At 32.9% G+C, this 22436-nt stretch overlaps 1 protein-coding gene across 1 annotated transcript; it reads left to right on the top strand.

The window, feature by feature from the left end:
* Window positions 1–2748: 2748 nt before the first annotated feature.
* On the top strand, window positions 2749–21242 carry LOC124095510 (XK-related protein 3). Its single transcript, XM_046448677.1, is given in 4 exon segments — window positions 2749–3063; window positions 3065–3084; window positions 16357–16610; window positions 20515–21242. Coding segments are annotated over 4 exon segments (1317 nt in total).
* Window positions 21243–22436: the final 1194 nt, after the last annotated feature.

The following is a 22436-nucleotide window of genomic DNA, read 5'->3' as shown; positions in this document are numbered from 1 at the left end:
GGAAAGGCTTAAATGCCATGCCAATGAAAATGTCTGTTACTATGGCCAAACACAATGCTTCCCAATAAAATTGGGAAAAGATTAAAAATCTTCTGATGAGTGTTTGGCAGAATAATAATAATAACCTGGATCTTCCAAGTTGATTATGTCATTGAGATAATAATATGTTTTCTACTCATTCCTTTTGTGTTTCAATAGTAGATCCTGATGTCAGACCAGGAATCCAGTGACTAAAAGATATGATTCCCTAATTGCCTTGAAATATTAAGAAAGGGAGAATATGTGAGGAACCACTTTGACTTACTATGGCTTCCAGTCCTGATACACCACAGGGATCTGAAAGATTACTGTAGTCTGGCATGATAGTGCCATGACTTGTGACTCTCCCTGCCCCTCAACTCAGATAGCAAGGCCAGTCTTCTGAGTTGGCATACCCCTGGGGTTGAGCTACACTCACCAATTCCTTTGAAATTCTATCCCTTTGTAATATTCCATGGAAGCTCCCTTCTCTTGTGTGTCCCCTTCTCTTGCTCTGTCTTTGGATGTAGCCTTCATGGATGTCAGTAAATAGCTGACAATAGACATCATGAAGCTAGACTCAACTCCCTGAAACCTGACCCCTTGCCTCATTTAAATGGCTTCTTCCCAGTAAAAGGGTTCAGTGACTGTGCACACACTCTCTCTCTCTTCCCCCACCCACCCAAGGTAAGAGAAGCCATCAAAGGACTCAAAGAAAAAGGTAAAAATAAAAAATTTATAAGCATGCTTTTTGTATCTCAGTGGTTCATGAACCTTTCTTTAAGATTTAGTATTTCTTTCTTTATCCTAACCATCACAGTATCACAAATGAGAAATCCTATCTTTAGGAGACCCCCAGTCTTTTGACATTTTCAAATGGCAAGGCTGTTTGGCCTTTGCCTTAGAGGGATATTATTATTTTTTTAATCTTCCATGGCTTTTTTCTGGAAGTAAACTCCTTAAAGGTAGTCTTATATAGGTACTTACAGGTATAAATTTTCCTTTTAGGACCACTTTTGGAATGTACCAGGGATTTTGATATATTCTTTCTGTATTCTGGTTTGGTTTCTCAGTTAATTTATCTCTCATTCATCATTCAAAAGTGTATTGTTGCTGGCTGCAGTGGCGCATGACAATAATTCCAACACTGAGGAGGCTGAAGCAGGAGAATCACATATTCTAGGCCAGCCTCAGTAATTTAATGAGGTCATAAGCAAGTTAGTGAGATCCTGTCTCAAAATAAATGAAAAGGACTAAGTATTCTACTCTGTGGTAAAATGTCAATCCCTAGTGAAAAAAATGCATTATTTAATCTCCATGTATTTTTACATTTCTAGAAGTTCTTCTTGCTTTTGATTTCTGATCTTAATCCATTTGTATTTTACAAGATGCAAGGAATCATACTTTTTTGAGGGGGCGTGACACTTACTATTTGCTGTAACTCACTTGGTAGCCTATAATATTGCCTGTTTTGGAGAATGTTCCATGAGCAGTTGAGAGTAAAGTGAATTCAGCTCTTGTTTGATGAAATATCCTATATATGTTAGTTTGTTAGGTCCATTTGATTTATAATTTTTAGGTATGAAGAGGATTTATTGGACTTTGGATAACTGATTTGTGAGAGTAGTATGTTAAAGTCATTCATTATTATTGCATTGGGTTGTATTTGATCCTTTAATGTTTGTTCATTTGTTTTACATCAGGTACACAGATGTTTGGAATACAAAAGTTTACTATCGTGTATTCTTTTTGGTGTATTTCCTTTGCAGTAATAATAAACTGAGTTGCACATACCTGTAATCTCAGGCACTTGAGAGGCCAATGCAGAAGTATTACAAGTGTTAAAGACATGCTTTCATCTTTTCCTACAAATTTTCATTGGGTCCTTACTCATGCTAATGATTTTCATTTCATTTCCTCCTTTTTCATTTTATTTTATATTTGTCTTAAGGTATTAATGACTAATTCTCTTTTATATTCTGTCATTATTATTAGCTTTGCAAATATTGCAAATAAAATCTGGAATTTGGTCTAGGGATATACCTCAGTTGGTAGAGTGTTTCCTTTGCATGCAAAAAGCCCTGGGTTCAATCTCCAGCACCACAAAAAATAAAAATAAATAATAAATAATAAAAAACCAAACAGACAAAAAAAGCTTGAAATTTATTTGAGAGATAGAGAGAGAGAGAGAGAGAGCGCGCGCTAGCTTAGATTCATTTGCATATGTGGAAAGCCTTAGACAGTGTATATTTTTAAACTAAAATAACAGTAATTTTCTAGGATTAACTCAATTAAAAAATAGTATTTCATATCCTAATGACCAATATCTAGCAATAAGTGCAACTTGTGGTGTTTATTACTTTGAAAGACATAGAAACAAGAAAAGACACCAGGATGAGTAGTTCTTTCATTCTTCATTGATATCTGATTGGTAAGAGCTGGTATTATTACATGTCATGAAAATTTGATTATTTAAAACTTATTTTTCCTTTTTCTCAAAGAATTTTTGATTATCTGTTTATAAAGCATTTTCTGAAATGAAATGGCAAATATATCATGTGGTTCAATATTTCTTAGGTGTAGAATTATCATATGGAATTCTACATTTATATCTACCTATTAATGTTTTTCATGAATATTAAATTATACAGTTTTTTTTCTATTTGAATTGGCTACCATACTAATTAACTGATTTAAAAAAAATAAATCTGAATTGTCAGGACCTCAAGAATGGAGACAGTGCTTGAAGGGCCTGATGAAGAAAATATTGATGGAGTTTCATCTTTTGAAGAAAGAATGGTCCTGGGCCACAGATCCCATATAAAATTTCCAGTTAGTGTTGTTTTTTCATCTCTTCTCTATTGTGGTGAGACTGTCTCTGCTTTGTATATGTTTAACATTTATCTAAATAATAATGACAAATTCTGGATGTCATTTACCATCAGCTTCTTTTTTGTGGGAATAGTTTTGGACCAGGTTACCCTAATGTTTTTTCACAAAGATTTGAACAAAAATAAAGCTATACTACTATTTTGGCACATTGTTTTTTTTAGGACCGATAGTGAGGTAAGTGCCTTTTTCCCATTTACTTATTGTTTCAAACAAATAGATTATAAATACTAGACTAACAAAATTTAGGTTGTAAAACCATTGTCTTGAGAAATGTTTTCCTTTTAGTTTGATTTTCATACTTCTAGAACAGTCAGTAAATAATTATCATTGTCTATAATGAAATAGGAATCAATTGTTTTCTGTGTTTTGTGCATTTATCAAATTTTGATCTTCATCATTTCTCTCTTTCTGCCAATATAGTTTTTTTTTTTTGGTTTGGTTTGGTTTTTTCTGTTTAATGTGGGGGATTGAATTCAAGGGCACTGGACCACTAAGCCACATTCCTAGCCCTATTTTGTATTTTATTTATAGAGACAGGGTCTCACTGAGTTGCTTATGGCCTTACTAAATTATGAAGGCTGGCTTTGAACTTGAAATCCTCCTGCCTCAGTTTGCCAAGCCTCCTGGATTACAGGTGTTTCACTGTGCCCAGCCCAGGTATTTTAAATAGTTTGGAGAAATAAAGATAACAGTTTATATTTTAAAAATGAGAATAGAAAAAAGAGAGAAACTCTTTGAAAAATCATCTCATTTTCCTTGTAAGTTGAAGGGATCTACCATTTTAATTGTAGGTTTTCAAGGCACCTAGAATTTATAGCTAAAACTTGAAATATTAATATGTAGTTACATAGGCCATAGTGTGGATGCCTGTAATTCCAGCCACTGGAAAGGCTGAGACAGGAATATTCAAAGTTCAAGGTCTACCTCAGCAATTTAGCTAGTACCTATCTTAAACAATAAAAAGGATTGAGAATGGGCTCTGGAGTAGAGTGTCTCTGGTACAAAAAAAAATCTATTTCCTTATAATTTGTTACTGTGTTGATTTGTGTGAGGGCGGGGGGGAATATATACATATATATATTTGTTGTTGTTGTTGTTTTTGTTTTTCTTTTTGGTACTGGGAATTAAACAAAGAGCACTACTTTCCCAGTCCTTTTTATTTTTTACTTTGAGACAGGGTCTTGCTTACTTGCTTAGGGCCTCCCTAAGTAGTTGTGTTTGTTTTTTTTTAATATTTATTTTTTAGTTGTAGATGGACACAATATTTTATTTTATTTGTTTATTTTTATGTGATGCTGAGGATCCAAACCAGGGACTCACATGTGCAAGGCAAGCGCTGTACTGCTTAGCCACACAACCCCAGCCCCCTAAGTTGTTGAGGCAACTTAAACTTAGAATCCTATACAGAAAATCTGTACTTTAGTACAAGTTCAAATTAAAAGTTTTTCAGTGCCAAAAAAATTAATCCCAAGTGTATTAAATTATTTTGGGTCATTGACCTGAGCTCATTTAATTTAGGTTTGATTATATCTCTTAAATGTAAAGATCTTATGAGTAAACAAGAAAAATGGAAGTACAAATTAGTACCAAATTCAATAAGTAAGTAGCTTTTGGTTAATATTAAGAAACCATAAGCTTAAGCAGTGAGAAAAAAATGTAATTAGATATTTTAATCAAAATTAATATTTTGTGTTTCTTAGAGTAATAATTTTTGTAATAAACATGTAAAAATAAAAATATGCCTTCAAGTAGATGATACTGAATTGCTTATTTTTCATTATCTTTGAAATTATCTAAATTAGCTGAGCATATGATTCACACCCTATAACCTGTATTGGGAGGCTGAAGAAGGAGGATCTTAGGTTTGAGAGCAGCCTCAACAATTTAGTGAGGCCTAAGCAACTCTGCAAGACCCTGTCTTAAGATTAAGAAATATAGAAAGGATTGAGGATGTAGCTTAGTGGTTAAGTACCTCTGAATTTAATCCCTAGTCCTCCCGCTGCCCACTCCAGGATATCCAAATTAAAGAAAAGTGAGTAATTATAGGTAATAAAATATTTGGTAAAAATATCTTCAACATAAACATTGCCTACCTCCTCATTTTAAAATAATCTTATTGTTATTAAGTCATTAATTTGTTTTTATCCTTTATACCCTTTCTTTACTTATCATAATGACATTCCTTCTTAAATAGAAATCTATGAAAGAGAGAATGCTTTGGGAAAAACTCTGATTTCTCCCCTTAAGACAGAGTATTTACAATATACTTGTATACTTAAAATGTATACTTACAATTACTCTGGAAAATTTTATACTTATTTACAACATTCTGACAAATTCTATCAGGAAAACTACTTTTAACCTAAGCAGAAATGAAGAAATTTCATATGAATTTTGCATTTTTAAATAACATGCATTTTTAAATAACAATAAATATTTATATACTTGTATGTGAAACTTGTATTTGTATTTTTCATGTGCAAGTGATATACAAAACAAATGAATTACATATATGGTTATCAAATAGTTGGAAAAACATGTTAATATCTATTATTCACATTTCTCATATTCTCTTTTTTTAAGATTTCTATTCTGCTTTTTAGCAGTTTTCCCATGGATATAATGTAAACATACAATATGATTGTATTCTACCTTTCTTATACAAAAAAAATTTTTTTTCCCTACTAGGGATTGAACCCAGAGCCTGTCATATGCTAGACAAGTAAGTGCTCTAAGCTATATCTTGAACATTTTAAACGTATACATATAAAATATTGAATATAGTATTTGGCATATTACATATAATATATAAATAACATTTTATGTACTATATGAATAATATTTTATATATAAAATATATAAGTAATATTTTATATACTTGTTGAGAGCCGCAGCCGGATGTTGAGAGCCTCAGCCAAGTCGGGATGGCGCCTGGTGTTTTGCCAGGGTGGAGTTCGCGGAGTTCCCTAAGTTCCGGTGGAGCTCTGGTGGAATTCCTAGAAAGTTCGCGTGGGTGGAGTTGGTGGGTAGAGTTCCAGTTGAGTGCTCACGGAAGTGCTGGAGGTGGTGGTTGAGCTCTCCAGGAATTCCTGGAGAGCTTGAGTGGTGTGGCATGCAGTGTGGATGCTAAAAATAAAGTTTGTTCCTGCTTGACAAGTGACTCGTGAATTGTGCCCAGCCAGACTGCTGCATTTGGTGGCCCGCACGGGGAACGACTCAGGGTAAGTGATAAGGTAAACTTCTCACCCCTGAGGGCAGGACAAGAGGATGAGTAGCCATTTTAAGATTCTTCTTTCATTTTGTTTTGCTTTGGTTTTAAGTTGCCTGTCCCTGGAGATAGGTGAGACGGAAGAAAAACCGCTTACATCTGAGGAAAAACTATTTGTGTCTGAGGAATAGATAGGGAGAAAGGATGGATGGGCATTTCAGGAGGATAGAAAGGCTGATATAATGAATTTTTGTTCCATTTTTGTTTCATTTTTGTCTCGGTTTCCTTTTGCATTATCTTAGTGAGGGTATCTTCGTCACGGAAATAGGGAATTAAAAATTAGTAAGAACCTAACCAAAAGGGTGTTAAGTAAAGTGCTAGAGGAAGGAGGCATCTCAGTAAAATCAATAACAGTTAGGGCATTCATTAAGATGATACAAAGGTGTAGCCATGGTTCATTACAGAGGGGTTGTTAAATATATCACAATGGAAACATCATGGCGAAGATTTAAAAAAGATACAAAAGGAAAGCCTAGGAACTCTGCCAGGTGGCACATTACCATTCTGGATGTTGGTACAATCTTGTTTGCTTAGTCTAGGAGAAGACATCTTACATCAAGTAAAAGAGGAAGTCTCTCGAGTTAGTCAGACAAAGGAAAAAAGTCTAGAGGAGGAAGGGCTATCAGGGGAGAAGTTAAAACAGGAGGCTGCTACTAACACTTTTCTATCACCAGAGGGCATAAGTGTCCAACCAACAAATCCAAATATGGAGACAACATGTGTTGGGGGGCCGCCAACCCCAATAGTTGAAAGATGGGATCCTGAGACAGGACCTCAAAGATTAGCATGCCCTGTATTTGAGCAGGCAGAAGGGCAGCGAAGTCACCATGCTTTAGATTTCAAAACAGTGAAGCAGCTAAAAGAGGCTGTAACAACCTATGGTCCTCAAGCACCCTTCACTGTAAGCATGGTCGAATCCATTACCAACTTGAACATGACACCAGCAGATTGGACTAGTATATATAAAGCTGTGCTAAATGGAGGACAATACCTGTTATGGAAGTTGCCAATGAGGAATTTTGCATGGAGATGGCTAGGCGAAATGCAGCAGCCGGTTATCCTCGGAGAAATCTAGATATGATGTTAGGAAAGGGACCTTATGAGGATCAGCAGCAACAAATTGCATATGATCCTGCCATATACTCACAAATTGCTGCAGATGTGGTTAGGGCATGGAAGACTTTACAAGGACATGGAGATTTACAAGGTCAATTATCTAAGGTAATAAAAGGAGCTAATGAACCTTACGCTGAATTTGTAGATAGGCTTATTCACATAGCTAGCAGAGTTTTTGGGGATACACAACAAGCAATGCCATTAATTAAACAGCTAGCCTATGAACAAGCAAACAGATGGTGTAAGGAGGCCATTAGACCATGGAAACATGGATATTTAAACACATATATTAAATTATTTAGAGACATTATTGAACAAGGGCAAGTCTTGGCAGCTGCAGTACAACAGGCTTTAGATGCCAGGCCAAAAACATGCTACAATTGTGAACAAACAGGACATTTTAAAAGGAATTGACCATAGGAGGAGGGTTTAACAAAACTAGGTATCAAAGAGGTAGAATACTGGGTATTTGCCCATGATGCCGTAGAGGGAGACATTGAGCTAATGAATGCCATTCTCAAACCACCACAGAGGGTACTCCGTTATCAAAAAATGGACAAGAACCAGGTGTTTACCCATGATATCGTGGAGAAAGGCATTGAGCTCCATTGCCAAAAAACAAACAGGGGGTCCCAATGCTCTGGGGCCCATGACCACAAATATACAGGGAACTGGTGGAACACAGCAACACCATCAGGGTAGTGCCCAGGACACATTATCCATTAGATCTCTCACTAGACAAACCAGAGGGAGCACAGGATTGGACATCTGCACCTCTACCAGAGCAGTACTAACTCCAGAGATGGGAGTTCAAATTATTCCCACAGGGGTAAAAGGGCCTCTTCTCCAAAGAACAGTAGGCTTATTATTGGGATGCAGATCTTCTACTCTAAAAGGACTTATGAAAAATCCTGGGGTAATTGATCCCGATTATGAAGGTGAAATAAAAATTATAGCCAGTTCTCCAAGGAGTATATCAGTAATTTCACCAGGAGATAGAATAGCACAGTTATTAGTAATACCCAGCCTACATGATAAATTTTCCAGTCACACTGTAGAAAGAGGTTCCAAGGTATTAGGCTCCACAGGTGTAGATTGGGCTATGCTTTCTTTAAATTTAGATTCTTGCCCCATGCTAAAACTAAATATTCAAGGACATGAATTTAATGGGCTACTGGAAACAGGTGCAGACCTTAGCATCATCTCTCGTCAAGAATGGCCAAAACATTGGCCATTACAACAAGCCACTCAAATGCTTCGAGGCCTAGGAGTGGCGACTAATCCCCATAGAAGTGCAATGGTATTAGATTGGGAGGATCCTAAAGGATGTAAGGGAACTATTCAGCCTTATGTATTGAACCATCTTCCTATAAATTTATGGGAACAAGATGTCCTAGATCAATTAGGACTAACATTAACAAATAACATCAATTCAAATGTGCCCACTATTATGGCTAGACAAGGTTTTAGGAAAGGAAAAGGATTGGAAGAAAAAGGACAAAGTATAGTGGCACCAATACAAATAGATCAAGAAAGAGATAGACATGGATTGAGTTTTCAGGAGGGGTCACTGAGACAATAAAAATTACTTGGAAATCAGAAAGACCAATATGGGTTCCTCAGTGGCCCCTGACTAAAGAAAAGATACAAGCAGCCCATGACCTGGTCAAACAACAATTAGTGGAGGGACATATATAACCTTCTGTATATCCCCATAATACTCCCATTTTTGTCATCAAAAAGAAATCTGGTAAATGGGGATTATTGCAAGATTTAAGAGCCATTAATAATGAGATGGTTATTATGGGACCTGCTCAATGGGTGATTCTCTAATTGTCTGCTTTGCCAAAAACCTGGTAAGTTTTAGTTATAGATATTAAAGATTGTTTTTTTTTTTTTTCAATTCCAATTCATCCTGAGGATAGTCCACGTTTTGCATTTGCTATCCCTGCACTGAATCATGAAGGTCCTGATCAGGGATGGCTAACAGCCCAACTATGTGTCAAATTTATGTTAACAAAGTAATCCAGCCACTTAGAAATCAAAATCCTGAACTACAAATATTTCACTATATGGATAATGTATTATTAGCACACAGAGATAAAAAACACATTGCTAGATGCTATGCCACACTTACAAACTTATTAAAAAAATAAAATCTAGAGATAGCAATAGATAAAATACAATTAAATTTTCCAATTAATTATTTAGGAATTCTATTATCCTCAACCATGGTCCGTCCACCAAAAATTCAAATATGAGTAGATCAACTCAAATCACTTAACGACTTTCAAAAGTTATTAGGAGACATAAATTAGATAAGGCCTTATTTAGGTATACCAACAGGAGAGCTAGGACCTTTATTTGATATCATTAAAGGTCCATCAGATCCAAATTCACCTGAATGTTAATGCCTGAAGCAAGAAAGGCAGTAAAAATCATTGAAACATATATGGAAAATATGCATTTGGATAGAATTGATATAAGTTTGCCTTTATTAGTTATTGTACTACCAACAAAAATATTCCTACAGGAGTATTTTGGCAAGAAGGTCCCTTATTATCAATACATTTACCTTATTCTCCTAAAACTATTCTTACTAGGTATCCTGAGGCTGTATGACAATTAATATTCAAAGGAATAAAAGCAACAAAGGGAGTATTTGGAATTTCTCCCAATAAAATTATTACTCCATAAACTATGGATCAAACTGATGAGTTAGCTAATGAGTTAAATACTTGGGCAATAATCATGTGCAAATCTAATGTTTCATTTGATAACCACTTACCATCTAATCCTTTATTGTCTTTTTGGTCATCGCATCCTGTAGTTTTTCCAAAAATGACAAGAAAAACACCTATCATGAATGCTCCAAATATATTCACTGATAGGTCAAATAATGGTACAGCAGCAGTATTTACACCTGATCAAACTTTTACATTTTTAGTACCCAAACAATCAGCTCAAAAGGTAGAGCTTAATGCAGTATTACAAGCTTTTGTGATGTTTAAATATTCTGTATTTAATTTATTTTCTGATAGTCAGTATATAGTTAATGCTATAGTATCCCTTGAAGATGCTGGTAGGATTTCCCCTTCCCCTACTGTTTTCTCTTTGCTTTCCACTATTCAAAGTCTAATCTGGCACAGAAAAGATCCATTCTTTATAGGACATATCAGGACACATACAGGATTGCCTGGAGCCCCTGGTTTGGGCAATGATTTAGCAGATAAAACTACACATGACCTACATATTTTCTCTACACTAGAAGAAGCTACAAATTTTCATAAAACTTTCCATGTCAATGCTAATACTTTACAAAAGTGTTTTAAGATAACTAAGGAACAAGCTAGACAAATAATAAAACAATGTCAAAATTGTGTGACCTTTTTACCACAAGTTAATCTTGGAGTCAATTCTACAGGACTGATACCTAACCATATTTGGCTGATGGACATCACACACTTGCCAGAATTTGGAAAATTAAAATATTTACATGTTACAGTTAATACTTCTTCTGGATTTTTGATGGGCTCCCTTCATGCCAGAGAAAAAATTAAAGATATTATAGCTCATTGCTTACAATATTTTGCCACTGTGGGCGTTCCTGAACAGTTAAAAGCAGATAGTGCCCCTGGTTATACTTCTACCTCTTTTAAACAATTTTTCTCATCATTTGGCATTACTCATATAACAGGAATCCCATACAATCCACAGGGACAAGGCATAGTTGAAAAAGCTCATCAAACTATTAAAATGAACTTATTAAAGCAAAAAGAGGGAATTGGGAAGGGGTATATATCCCCCAAAGATAAACTTAAAATACTCTAAACTTTTTAAATTTGGATTCATCAGGGCTTAATCCTGCAGAAAGGCATATGTTTCTAAAAAATGTGCATAAGCCCAAGGTACTTTGGAAGGATATTCTAAGAGGACAATGGAAAGGTCCTGACCCAGTGATTTTCTGGAGTCGGGGGTCTGTTTTTGTGTTTCCACAGGGAGAACAGCAGCTGATTTGGATTCCAGAGAGATTAACTAAAGCAATTTCTACAGAACAAAAGGATGATTTGGCTCAAATCCATAACAGCTGATATCCAGAACTCCAGTTTGGCTATCCTTACATCTGCGACAGTGGTTCTTCCATACCTGGAGGCAAATGAAACCAGGATGCTTTTTTTGAATATCTATTTTATTATTGCCCTTTCCCACATCATGAAGTTCTATATTGTTTTTTGAGCTCATACAGACCTAGGTTAATGTTTTGCTGATCATTTCTATTTTTTGACTATGGAGTTTTTAAACATTGCAATGGAGATTTCACCTGTAAAAAGTTATAAGGCCTTTACTATTATGTTATGTGTTGTATGTATTATATTATGTGTGCACACTTGTGTTTTGTGTTGTATGTCTGTATGTGCATATGTCCATATATCATATATGATGAGTGCTCATGAAAAAATGGATCCAAATATTTTTCTTATTCACGTGATTTAAATGGTTTAATTTAAATTGGGTAAACAGCTGTTGAGGATTGTTTTAATATGTGAACAAAATAGGAGGTTAACAGATCTGTTTGTTTACTTTCACCTTTTCTTTTCATTATATTTAATAATTCTGTTCAGGATAATGTAAATTGTTCAGAAAATTGCTTTCTTTTATTGCCTGCTGGAATATTATGTAATTTTTTCTTTAGCCATCATTGTCAGAATTCCTATCTTCATCCCAGTGCCGGTGAAGTCAAAGATAAAACCAAACTACAGCTTCTTCAATAGCTATCACAACAAACTGTATAAACTGATGCATCAATGAATAATATAACTCAACAAGTGATGCTCAATCAAAAAGTCGATTTGCTTTGGAAGGAAATGGACATATTTTTTTCAAAAGGAGCTGTCAATTGGCTTGGTGTCATGGCATTTTGTATCCTCCTCCTTTCTGCTTGTGTTGGTCATTCAGCTAAAATTTGGGGGCCAACAGAGGTGAGGCAAAGAACCTCACCCCCACACTGGTATGAAGGCCTATCCACAGGTGTGGCTGTATGCTGTACCGGTAGTCAATGAAGGGTAAGATCCAATTGCAATGGTACCAACCTAAGACGGGAGGCTGACGCCTTGAGGTCAGCTCATCTGATGACAGGTAAGGACCATATGTAGTATTGGACAACCTAAGACAGGCACGGTCCCTAAGCCACATGCCCTTTGTTTAATTAAACAGAGAGGGGGAGATGTTGAGAGCTGCAGCCCAGTCGGGATGGTGCCTGGCATTTTGCCAGGGTGGAGTTGGCGGTGTTCCAGGAGTTCTGGTGGAGCTCTTGCTGAATTCCTAGAAAGTGGGTGGGTGGAGTTGGTGGGTAGAGTTAGGTTGGGAAGTGCTGGGGGTGGAGGATGAGCTCTGGGGCAATTCCTGGAGAGCTCGCGTGGTGCGGCATGCGGTGTGGGTGCTAAAAATAAAGTTTCTTCCTGCTTGACAAGTGGCTTGTGAATTGTGCCCCCATAAAATAATATTTTAAATATTATATAGATACCTTTTTTATAAGAGTGTCTTGCTTGCTGCGTTACAAGGGCTGACCTAAAAATTGTGATTTTTCTGCCTATCCCTAGTAACTGGAATTACTCGTGAGAATCACCACATAATTTAAAAAAAAAAAAAAAGAACTTTTCTTCTCAGATTAGCTATTGAGCTTTAGAAGGTTCTTAATATTAGTTATTTTTTTAAAAATTATTTATGCACTTATTGTAGAAGTTTCATAATAAATCAATGTATGATTAAACAATAATTTACTTAATGTTTTTCCCAAATAAATATTTTTTGCTATCTTAAAAGAATCTATGAAAAATATGCAGTAAATTTTAAAATTTGATAGATGCATCCAGATTTTCCTCAAAGGAATATTATAATTAATATGCTTATAAACATCTTATGATTTTTCCCCTCAACTGGACATATGAAAATTGTTGCAATTTTGTTTACATTATAATTTGTGTGTGTGTGTGTATGTGTGTGTTTTAGTACTACGGATTGAATTCAGGGGTGAATTTTTTATTTTGAGATGCGGTCTTGATGAGTTCCTTAAGACTTCATTAAATTGCTGTGGCTGCTTGCCTCAGTATCTGGTAGTATAGACATGTGCCACCATGCCCAGGTTTAATTCACATTAAAAAAAAAAAGTAGTTGCACATTCTTGCATATATTTTTCATATTAAACATTTTGTTTTAGTGCCATGTATTATTTGTATGAGTACAGTGTGATAGATGATTCAATACATATATACAGTATCTATTGATTAAATCAGGGTAATTACAATTTCTATCTCCTTAAACATTTTTTATTTCTATTTTGGGGGAACTTTTAGTCCTATTTTTTTTCTATTTTGTTGCACAATATCTAACACAATATCTAATATATAACGTATACTATATTTTCTTTTTTGCACTATTCTATTCCCTACTTCTATGATTTCAATATTTTAGCTCCTACAATAATGATATATTGTGAATGTCCTATAAGTGAGGACATTCACAATATATCATTCCGGTACATGGCTTATTTCACTTAGTATGCATATATTTTTTAAATAAATATCTTATTCAGGTCTCCTAGATTTTGTTTACTTTGTAGATTTTGGGGATTTTGTTGCTTTTTGTTTGTTTGTTTGTTTTGGTACTGGAGACTGATCCCAGAGGTGTTTTAATGCTAAGACACAACACCCAGCTCTCTTTATTTTTTAAATTTTGAGACAGGATCTTAGCAAGTTGCTTAGAGCTTTACCACACTGCTGAGGTTGGCTTTAAATTTGGTTGGGATTCTACTTCCTCAGCCTCCCTACTTCCTGGAATTACAGATGTGCCACTGAAGCTAGCAATAATGCACTTTTGATAAAATAAGTGATGAAATGAGGAAAACAAACAAGTGTACAGACTGTCAGAGTCTCTGGTACATTCAAAAAGTGGTTATCCTTGCTATCTCCCTGCGCATATATGTGAATGCATGACCAATGTGATTCTGCAACCGTATACTCACAAAAAGGAGAAATTATATCCCATCTGATTCAAATGTATGAAATGTCAAGGTCATTGTACTGTAACTGATTAAAACTAATTAAAACAAATAAAAAATAGTCATCATTATATAACAAGATTAATGTGCCAGTGAACTATAAAAAGTACTGCTTTTAAAAATAATAATTTATATATTTTAGACTATGCCTTATAAATTAAATCTTATAAACTGATTTGAGGACAGCTGCTGTAAATGTTTCATATGAACTAAATTGGAAAAGTATTATCAAAATGACCACTTTATCAAACTTATTAATGTGTTGTTGAAAATTATAATTATATATTAATTTTATGTAAAATTATTGAGAGTTTTATACTAAATATTTTGAAGAAAAGTAAGTTAAGTTCTTAGTTTCTGTCTTATTTTCATCTTTTGAAAGTTCTTATATTTCGGGTAAGTCTCTTAACAATGAATCTTGAACATTTCCATTTTCTATGATTATTAAGATTTTAGGACAAAGCCTCTCATTCTTCATTGCCCCCTTCCATACATTAATTGAATTAACAATTTATTTATTCACTATTTTTTGAAAGAGAAAAAAAAACTGCATTGGTTTTGAATTTAATGTTTTATATTAGTAGATATAACAACCCTAAAATTTTTATATTTTATCTAATTATATGCATTATCTTAGTTATAAAGTTAAATATCTTAATTTCCTTCACAAATCATAAAAGCTCAAAACCAGGACTGGGGATATGGCTCTGTGATAGAGTGCTTGCCTACCATGCTTAGGTCCCTTATTATGTTGCACCACACCAATATAATAAAAAAAAATTAAATGTTAAATGTTAAAATGTTAAATTTCACATAATTTAAGTTGTAATTATATGCTATTCATTTCACCCATTAAAATTTTAAATTCAGTGTTTTTGGTAGATTTACAGATTTGTGAATCCATCTTGACAATCACTTTTAGAACATTTGCACTATTGGGAAAAGAAGCCTTGTTTCTCAGCACAGTCAACCTCCAAGTCATACACTGATTTATTTGTTTCTGTGTATTTAACCTCTATGAGCCTTTCATATATGTGAATTATAACTATGTAACTCATTTAGTCTTTATATATCTTTTTGGTATACATAAGACTACTTGTATCTGAGAATTTATGATTTTAACAACTGAAAATTTCCTATCCTTTTTTTTTAAAATAATGTCATTTCCTATTTCTTTTTGTAATTAATTTAGAAGTATGGAAACTTCTAAGTGAGACACAAAGTATAATCATCTATTTTCTACTGTTTTTTCTTGTTTCAACTATTATTTCTTATTGTGTACAAGTTCTCTGTTCTTAAGATTTGTTCAATGTTGAGATGTTTTCTGTTTTATAATTGTGAAACTTTTATTTTTAAAAATATTGGATTTATTTCTGTCTTGTAAGTATTATATCTGAAGTGTTTTGAGGTTATTTTATTTTCTTATTCATACATGGTATTTTTGTGACATTTTTAATAGAATTTGAATTGTAAAAATTGCGTAATTATTTTGAAGTTAAATTCTACTGCAAGGTTTTTATATTTTTTATTTGCTTCTATAATTTTCTTTACTAATTAAAGTTTAAAATTTTGATTTAAAAAATATATGACTATAGTGTTAAAGGATATTAGATGACATATTAATAAAAAATAATAAAACTATTACAATGATAAATTTGAGTACTTTGAAACAGAACTGTAATAGTTTTATATCATGGAAAAAAACATCTAAAACCATTAATATTTACAAAAGATTTTCAGTAACATATAAAGCATTTCTTTGTTTTTCTTTTTAGAACATTTATATGAGGATAGAAACACATGGATCAAGATGGGGATATTATGTGTCAAGGTGAAAATAGTAACTAACTTGGAAGAGACAAATTGAATTGTATATTATATAGCTTGTTAATCTTTCCATAAGATTCTTTTCTATAAGATTGGAAATTTATTTAATAATTTACCAAATATTTCAACACATCTGTCACCAAGAATGTTAATCCTACATGTTACTTCATTTTTACAGGTGTTTGTATGTCATTATAAATTACCATAAATTGCTGAAAAAGCTTGAACAACAGAAGAAAGAGACTCAAGTTAGTATGAGCAGACGACATATGATATTGAAAAGGGAGATTGTTCTCTCAATCCATGGAATTTTTATGCAGTTCAAGGCTTTCAAGTGCATGTCAGTGATCCAGGCCTTTCTTGGTTCTGTTCCACAATTAATTCTTCAGTTGTATATCACTTTCACCGTAAGAGAATGGCCTTTGAGTAGAGGTAAGTTGAATTATTTGTTGCTTAAAGGCAGTTCCACAAGTGTAGATAAGGTCTAATAATGTGATAATAGAAATTGAGAAGTTGAAATACTTAATCTATATTACTGTTCTATTCCTTAAATTTTTGTTTTGTTTTTGGCTACAGGGAATTAAATCATAGGTACTTAACCACTGAGCCACTTTTTATATTTTATTTTGAGACAGGGTCTCACTAAATTGGTTTGTGTTTTTCTAAGTAGCTGAGGCTGGCTTTGAACTTACGTTCCTCCTGCCATAGACTTTTGAGGTACTGGAAATACAGGAGTATGCCCCCACACCCAGCTCTATATCTTTTTAAAAAAATATTTGTATATTACAATTATGTGTAATGGTGGAACTCATTAACTCATTATACCATGGTTGTACATGAACATAACATAATTTGATCATTCTCATTCCCCAACTTCTTTCTGGTTTTGTATCTTGATTGGAGTGACAGTTACTTGAAGTTATGTATGGATAAAATGGGTAATTCACATGCATTGAAACTTTCTCATTTTCCCATAAATTGGATTATATAAAATGCAATCCTTGAGGGGGGAGCTGTGTATTATGTACACAGAACCACTCTAGACACTATTGTCTGTAAATCTACTAAATAAAAAGTAAAAAGAAAAAAGCTCGGATCTGTGGCTCAAGCCCATATTTCCAGAGGCTTAGGAGGATCAAGATTTCAAAGTCAGTATCAGCAACAGCAAGGTGCTAAGAAACTCAGTGAGAACCTGTCTCTAAATTAAATACAAAATAGGGGTAGTTCAATGGCTGAGTGCCCCCAAGTTAAATCCCCAATACCAAAATAAATAAAATAATAATAAAACAGTCACTAGGTGTGTATACCTTTCATATATATGTCTCTAATAGTTTAATTTGGTATGTAAATAGAAGAAAGAATAATAGAATGACTCGATAAATTAAACTATATAAATAAGACAAAATTATAATATTTTTTACTTAGTATTAAAGAGGAAAATAGAAAATTAAATTAATTCTTGAAAACAACCATTTTCCAATTTTCAAACTGGACTAAAATACGCTTTAACATAAAACCATTAAAAGATAGAAATCATATAATACATTGCTACAGAGATGTCAATCAGAATAAATATTTTTAAAAATGATAAAAATATGTTTTTTTGAGGAAAATAAAGTTGCTTTAGCATATATCTGAACTTCAAAATTAAAATCGTCATAGTTTTGAAAATTATATAAGGATAATCTCCCTCCCTCTCTCTCTCTCTCTCTCTCTCTCTCTCTCTCTCTCTCTCTCTCTCTCTCTCTCTCTCTATGTATGTGTGTGTATATATATATATATATATATATATATATATATATATAGTATAAAACATTTTTATTTTAAAAAATCTATCAGAGAAATAGATAATAAATGGATTTAGATTCCAGTTTAAAACCAGTCAGCACATTTCCTCAGCACCACATATAAATAAATAAGTACAAAAAAATATTTTTTAAAAGCACATTTTTATGTATCTTAAATCATTAAATCACATAAAGCTTTCAGTTTTTAAACCAAAATATAGTTATTAAACCTTAACTATGCAAGCCACCACAAATGATGGGATAAATATTTTTGTTTTAGAATGGAATGATCTATAATGTAATTTGTTGTGAGAAAAGTATTTTGCAGATGTTAAAATGTAGAAAATACAATGTGAATACATGAAAAATAATTTTATCTTGTGAATTCCAAACTGAGTCCAACCTTTGGCTTTATTATCTTATTCTTTTGTACTGTTTGGGATTAAAGGTAGGGTGTTTATACTGCAGATTCTATAGATATTCTGTTTTGAATTGTGTGCTCATGTCCTTTTATCAATTACTGTTCAGGGGCAAGTTTCTTAATTTTTTTATTTCTTATCTCTAAAAGATATAGATAAATATATCTTTATATAGCTAATGCAGATTTGTCAAAATTATTGAATTTAATACATTTTAAATGTTTAACAATATCCTAGCACAGTGATATATTCCTGTAATCTCTGACTCTATTGAACGATTATAAATTCCAAGTCAGTAACTACAACAACTGCAGGAATTTAGGAGTCCTCTATCTCAAAAAAAAAGCGGGGGACTGGGGAAATAGTTTAGTGGTAATGTACTCCTGGGTTTAATCGCCAGTACCAAAATAATTTAAATGAATAAATAAGAAAAATAAAAATAAATAAATAAGAAAAATAAAGATAAATACTTACAATATCATTAAGCTTATATTAATTTGTTTTTAATATAATTAAATGATTTGAAAACTTACAAATTCCTTTGTTAGAATTCCTTCTCTGCTATTACCCTTAATACATTTTTTAAAAATATTTTAGTTGTAGAAGGACACAATATGTTTATTTCATTTATTTATTTTTATGTGGTGCTGAGAATTGAATGGTGTGCTTAACACATGCAAGACAAGCACTCTACCATGAGCTACAACTCAGACCTATGCTTAATACTTACATATATTTTACACTTTTTAGAATTTTTCTTTTGAAAACATTAACTTGTTCTTTGAATTTTAGTTTTTGTCTTTCTTAAAATTGAACATTCAGTTAGATGTTAGAAGTAATTTTTGTAAAATTTTACTTACTATTCTTAAATGATCCTGAATATTCTCTATTGATTTTTGAGTTGGTTTCCTTTGTATTCTGAAAGGTTTGTATTACAATATTTATCTTTATGTTTCCTATTGATTTCATTTTTAAAAAGGTTTATATTAGAAATACTTACAGCTTTCAAATTAGTATTCATATTGACTTTTATAATTCATAGTAATTTTATTTTCTTAATTTTTTCTCAGCTGTTGTGGATTTTTAATTTGTTGTTTTGCTTTCTCAAATTGGATTTTTAGGTCATTTACTTTCAATTAACTTTATTTCTTGATATATTCAAGTAATGATTGAGAGGATTTTTTTGAGACAGGTCTCACTAGTACTAAAATTCACTGAAAACGTACAATCCTTTTGCTTCAGCATCCTAAATAACTGGAATTCAAGGTGTATGCCACCATGCCTGGCTGCTTTTACAGTTTTATTTTTAATTATGCACTTATTGAATTTGGCTTTCCTCTTTTTAATTTACAAGAGGATTTATTATTTGATCTTTCTTTTTTCCTAGCTTAGTTGTATAATGAGTGAAGAACATATCAACATTATTTATACAATATATGCAAAAATAATTTATCCTTTCAATGGAACATAGTATAAAATTATTTCAGTAGACTATTAATTTTCTTTATATTCTTATTTTTCCATATGTTTTTGTCTAATTTAAGGAAGAACAGTATTGAAGGAAAATCAAACATTCATATATAAATTTTTCTTGAAATGTTCTTGAAAATAACTTACATTTAATTTAATTTTGTTGTTTTTAATATTTCACATTCTCCAATACCTGTTATCCCATCTGTCATCTCCATTTCTAGGATTTATTGTAACTCTGTTTTACATTTTTCTGCTGCAACCCTAGCATATGGTATTACCTTTTTTTTTACACCAGGTATTATGCTAGCTTTTGCAAAAAACTGAATTATCTTTTTAAGTTTAATTCATATGATTTTTTATTAAACTACTTCTGTGTTTAACATATCATATGAGATCTGAATCTAGTTCCTCAATTTCATCTATGTATCTATCTGTAATTTGATTATTTTTCCATGTGGAATACATGTTTACATTAATACATTTATTGTCTTGATTATAGAATTATTAATAAGTTCTTATTTTCTTGAATAAGTGAATAACTTTATAATCCATACAAAATGGTAAGGAGGGATATATTTTAAAATAAAAGATTTAAAATAAAATATTTTTATCATTTATTAAATATATTCTCTAATATTTTTATATTATTTTTAATAGCATTCCTGATGGCATTTTCATTAATATCAATTACCTATGGAGCTATTCTCTGCAATACACTGGCTATCCAAATGAAGTATGATGATGTAAACATTAAACTTCAGGCAATAGAATTCATCTGCATCATGGTATGGCGGTGCTTGGAAATTACCACATGTGTAGTGACTCTGGTGCTTTTTACTTCATCTCTAAAGCTAAAGAGCATTCCCTTTTTATTAATTGTATTTTTTATATTATTCTTGGCACCGTGGCTGGAGTTTTGGAGAAATGGTGTCCATCTTCCTAGCCATACTAAAAATAATTCCAATCCAGTGGGAACAATCCTGATGCTTATCTTGATCACTCTATTATATGCTGCTATCAACTTCTCCCGCTGGTCAGCAGTGAAACTGCAGTTGTCAAAAGAGGAAATAATTGACAAGACACCAAACTGGGGTCATAGAACCCTACACCACAGTTTTCGGTTTATAGAAAATGTGATAATGATTATGGCATTTAGTCTATTTGGTGCGAAAACTTTATTGAATTGTTGTGAATCATTAATCGCCACACAGCTCATTATCTCATACCTATTATCCATTGGCTTTATGCTACTCTTCTATCAGTATTTGCATCCAAGCTGGCCAGACAAAGCATTACCAGAACATACTGAAAATCAGCCTGAAGCAATGTGATATTACATAAATGCAGAGAAAGAATTCAATAAAAAGAGTCAAAATAACAGCTGAAAATTTATTACTCCTGTAGGAGTAATATTTTTTATCCAAGAAATTATATGATATTCATGAAAACCCAATCCAGAATTTCCACAGAAAAATGAACAAAAAATGCTGAATTTGACTTTACTAAGATAATCTGAATAGAAAAGAAAGTAAATTTCCTTTTATTCAGCAAAAGCTTGGAAGCAGTTGCTAATAAAATTGATTTTTCTCTTGTGAATGTATAGTCCTTTGAACTCTATCATTGTTTCCAAGGATGACCTCTCATATTTGTTTTCTCAATTCTGATTATGGGATTAGTTAAAAGAAATATCCATATAAGAAGGACAAATACTACCATCTATTTCTCTCAGTATATCTTTTGGGAAACTATGTCTTCAAGTTGAACTATAGTATTTGTAATTTAGCACATAAAGGATCTATGAACACTCATCCTTCAGAGCAATAATAGGACTGATGAGGTGTAGCTCAGTGGTAGAACACTTTGCTAAATTGTGTGAGACCTGGGGTTTAATCTCACCACCTAAAAATTAAAGTGATATCATAGGTTGTATTCTCTACTAAAGAACAATATGGAAGAGAATTCTATTTTTTCCCCACTGTGGGTTGAATCCAGGGCTTTATGAGTGCTAGGTAAGAGCCCTACCACTGAGATATACCCTTGGCACTTTTCATTTTATTTTGAGAAAGTTTTGTTAATTGCTTAGGCTGACCTTAGACTTGCACTCGGACTTGCAGTACTCCTGCCTTAGTCGCCTGAGTAGCTAGGATTAGAGGTGTGCCTCACCACAACTGCCTGAACAGATAAGTCTGGTTGAAATGATAACACTAATACTGATGTAGGGTAATTTACCATCCTCTTCATTGAACTTTCACCATCAAAAATAATACCAGCATTTGTGGTGGGGCATGTCTAATTCTAACTACTTTGGTATCTGAGACAGGAGGGACACCTTTGCAACTTAGCATGACCAGGTACCCCCCTCCCCGCCCCCCCAAAAAAAGGACTGGCAACCCAGTGTCCTTAGGTTTCATGACAGTGTCCCTCCCAAAAGCAACACCATATTGATACGTGTTAAAACAATTTTTTTATTAAGAGAAGTACCAGAATTAATTAAAATGCTAATTTATGTTTCTACCAACAGTATACAAAATTCCCTTATCTCCACATTCTTTTAAAAATTTTTATTGGTATATTATAAT

Source organism: Marmota monax, unplaced genomic scaffold, assembly GCF_021218885.2.
Source record: "Marmota monax isolate L192 unplaced genomic scaffold, Marmota_monax_Labrador192_F-V1.1 WCK01_AAM20220418_F8-fsc00642, whole genome shotgun sequence".
NCBI lineage: Eukaryota > Metazoa > Chordata > Mammalia > Rodentia > Sciuridae > Marmota > Marmota monax.
This window is presented reverse-complemented; position numbering and strand designations above follow the sequence as displayed.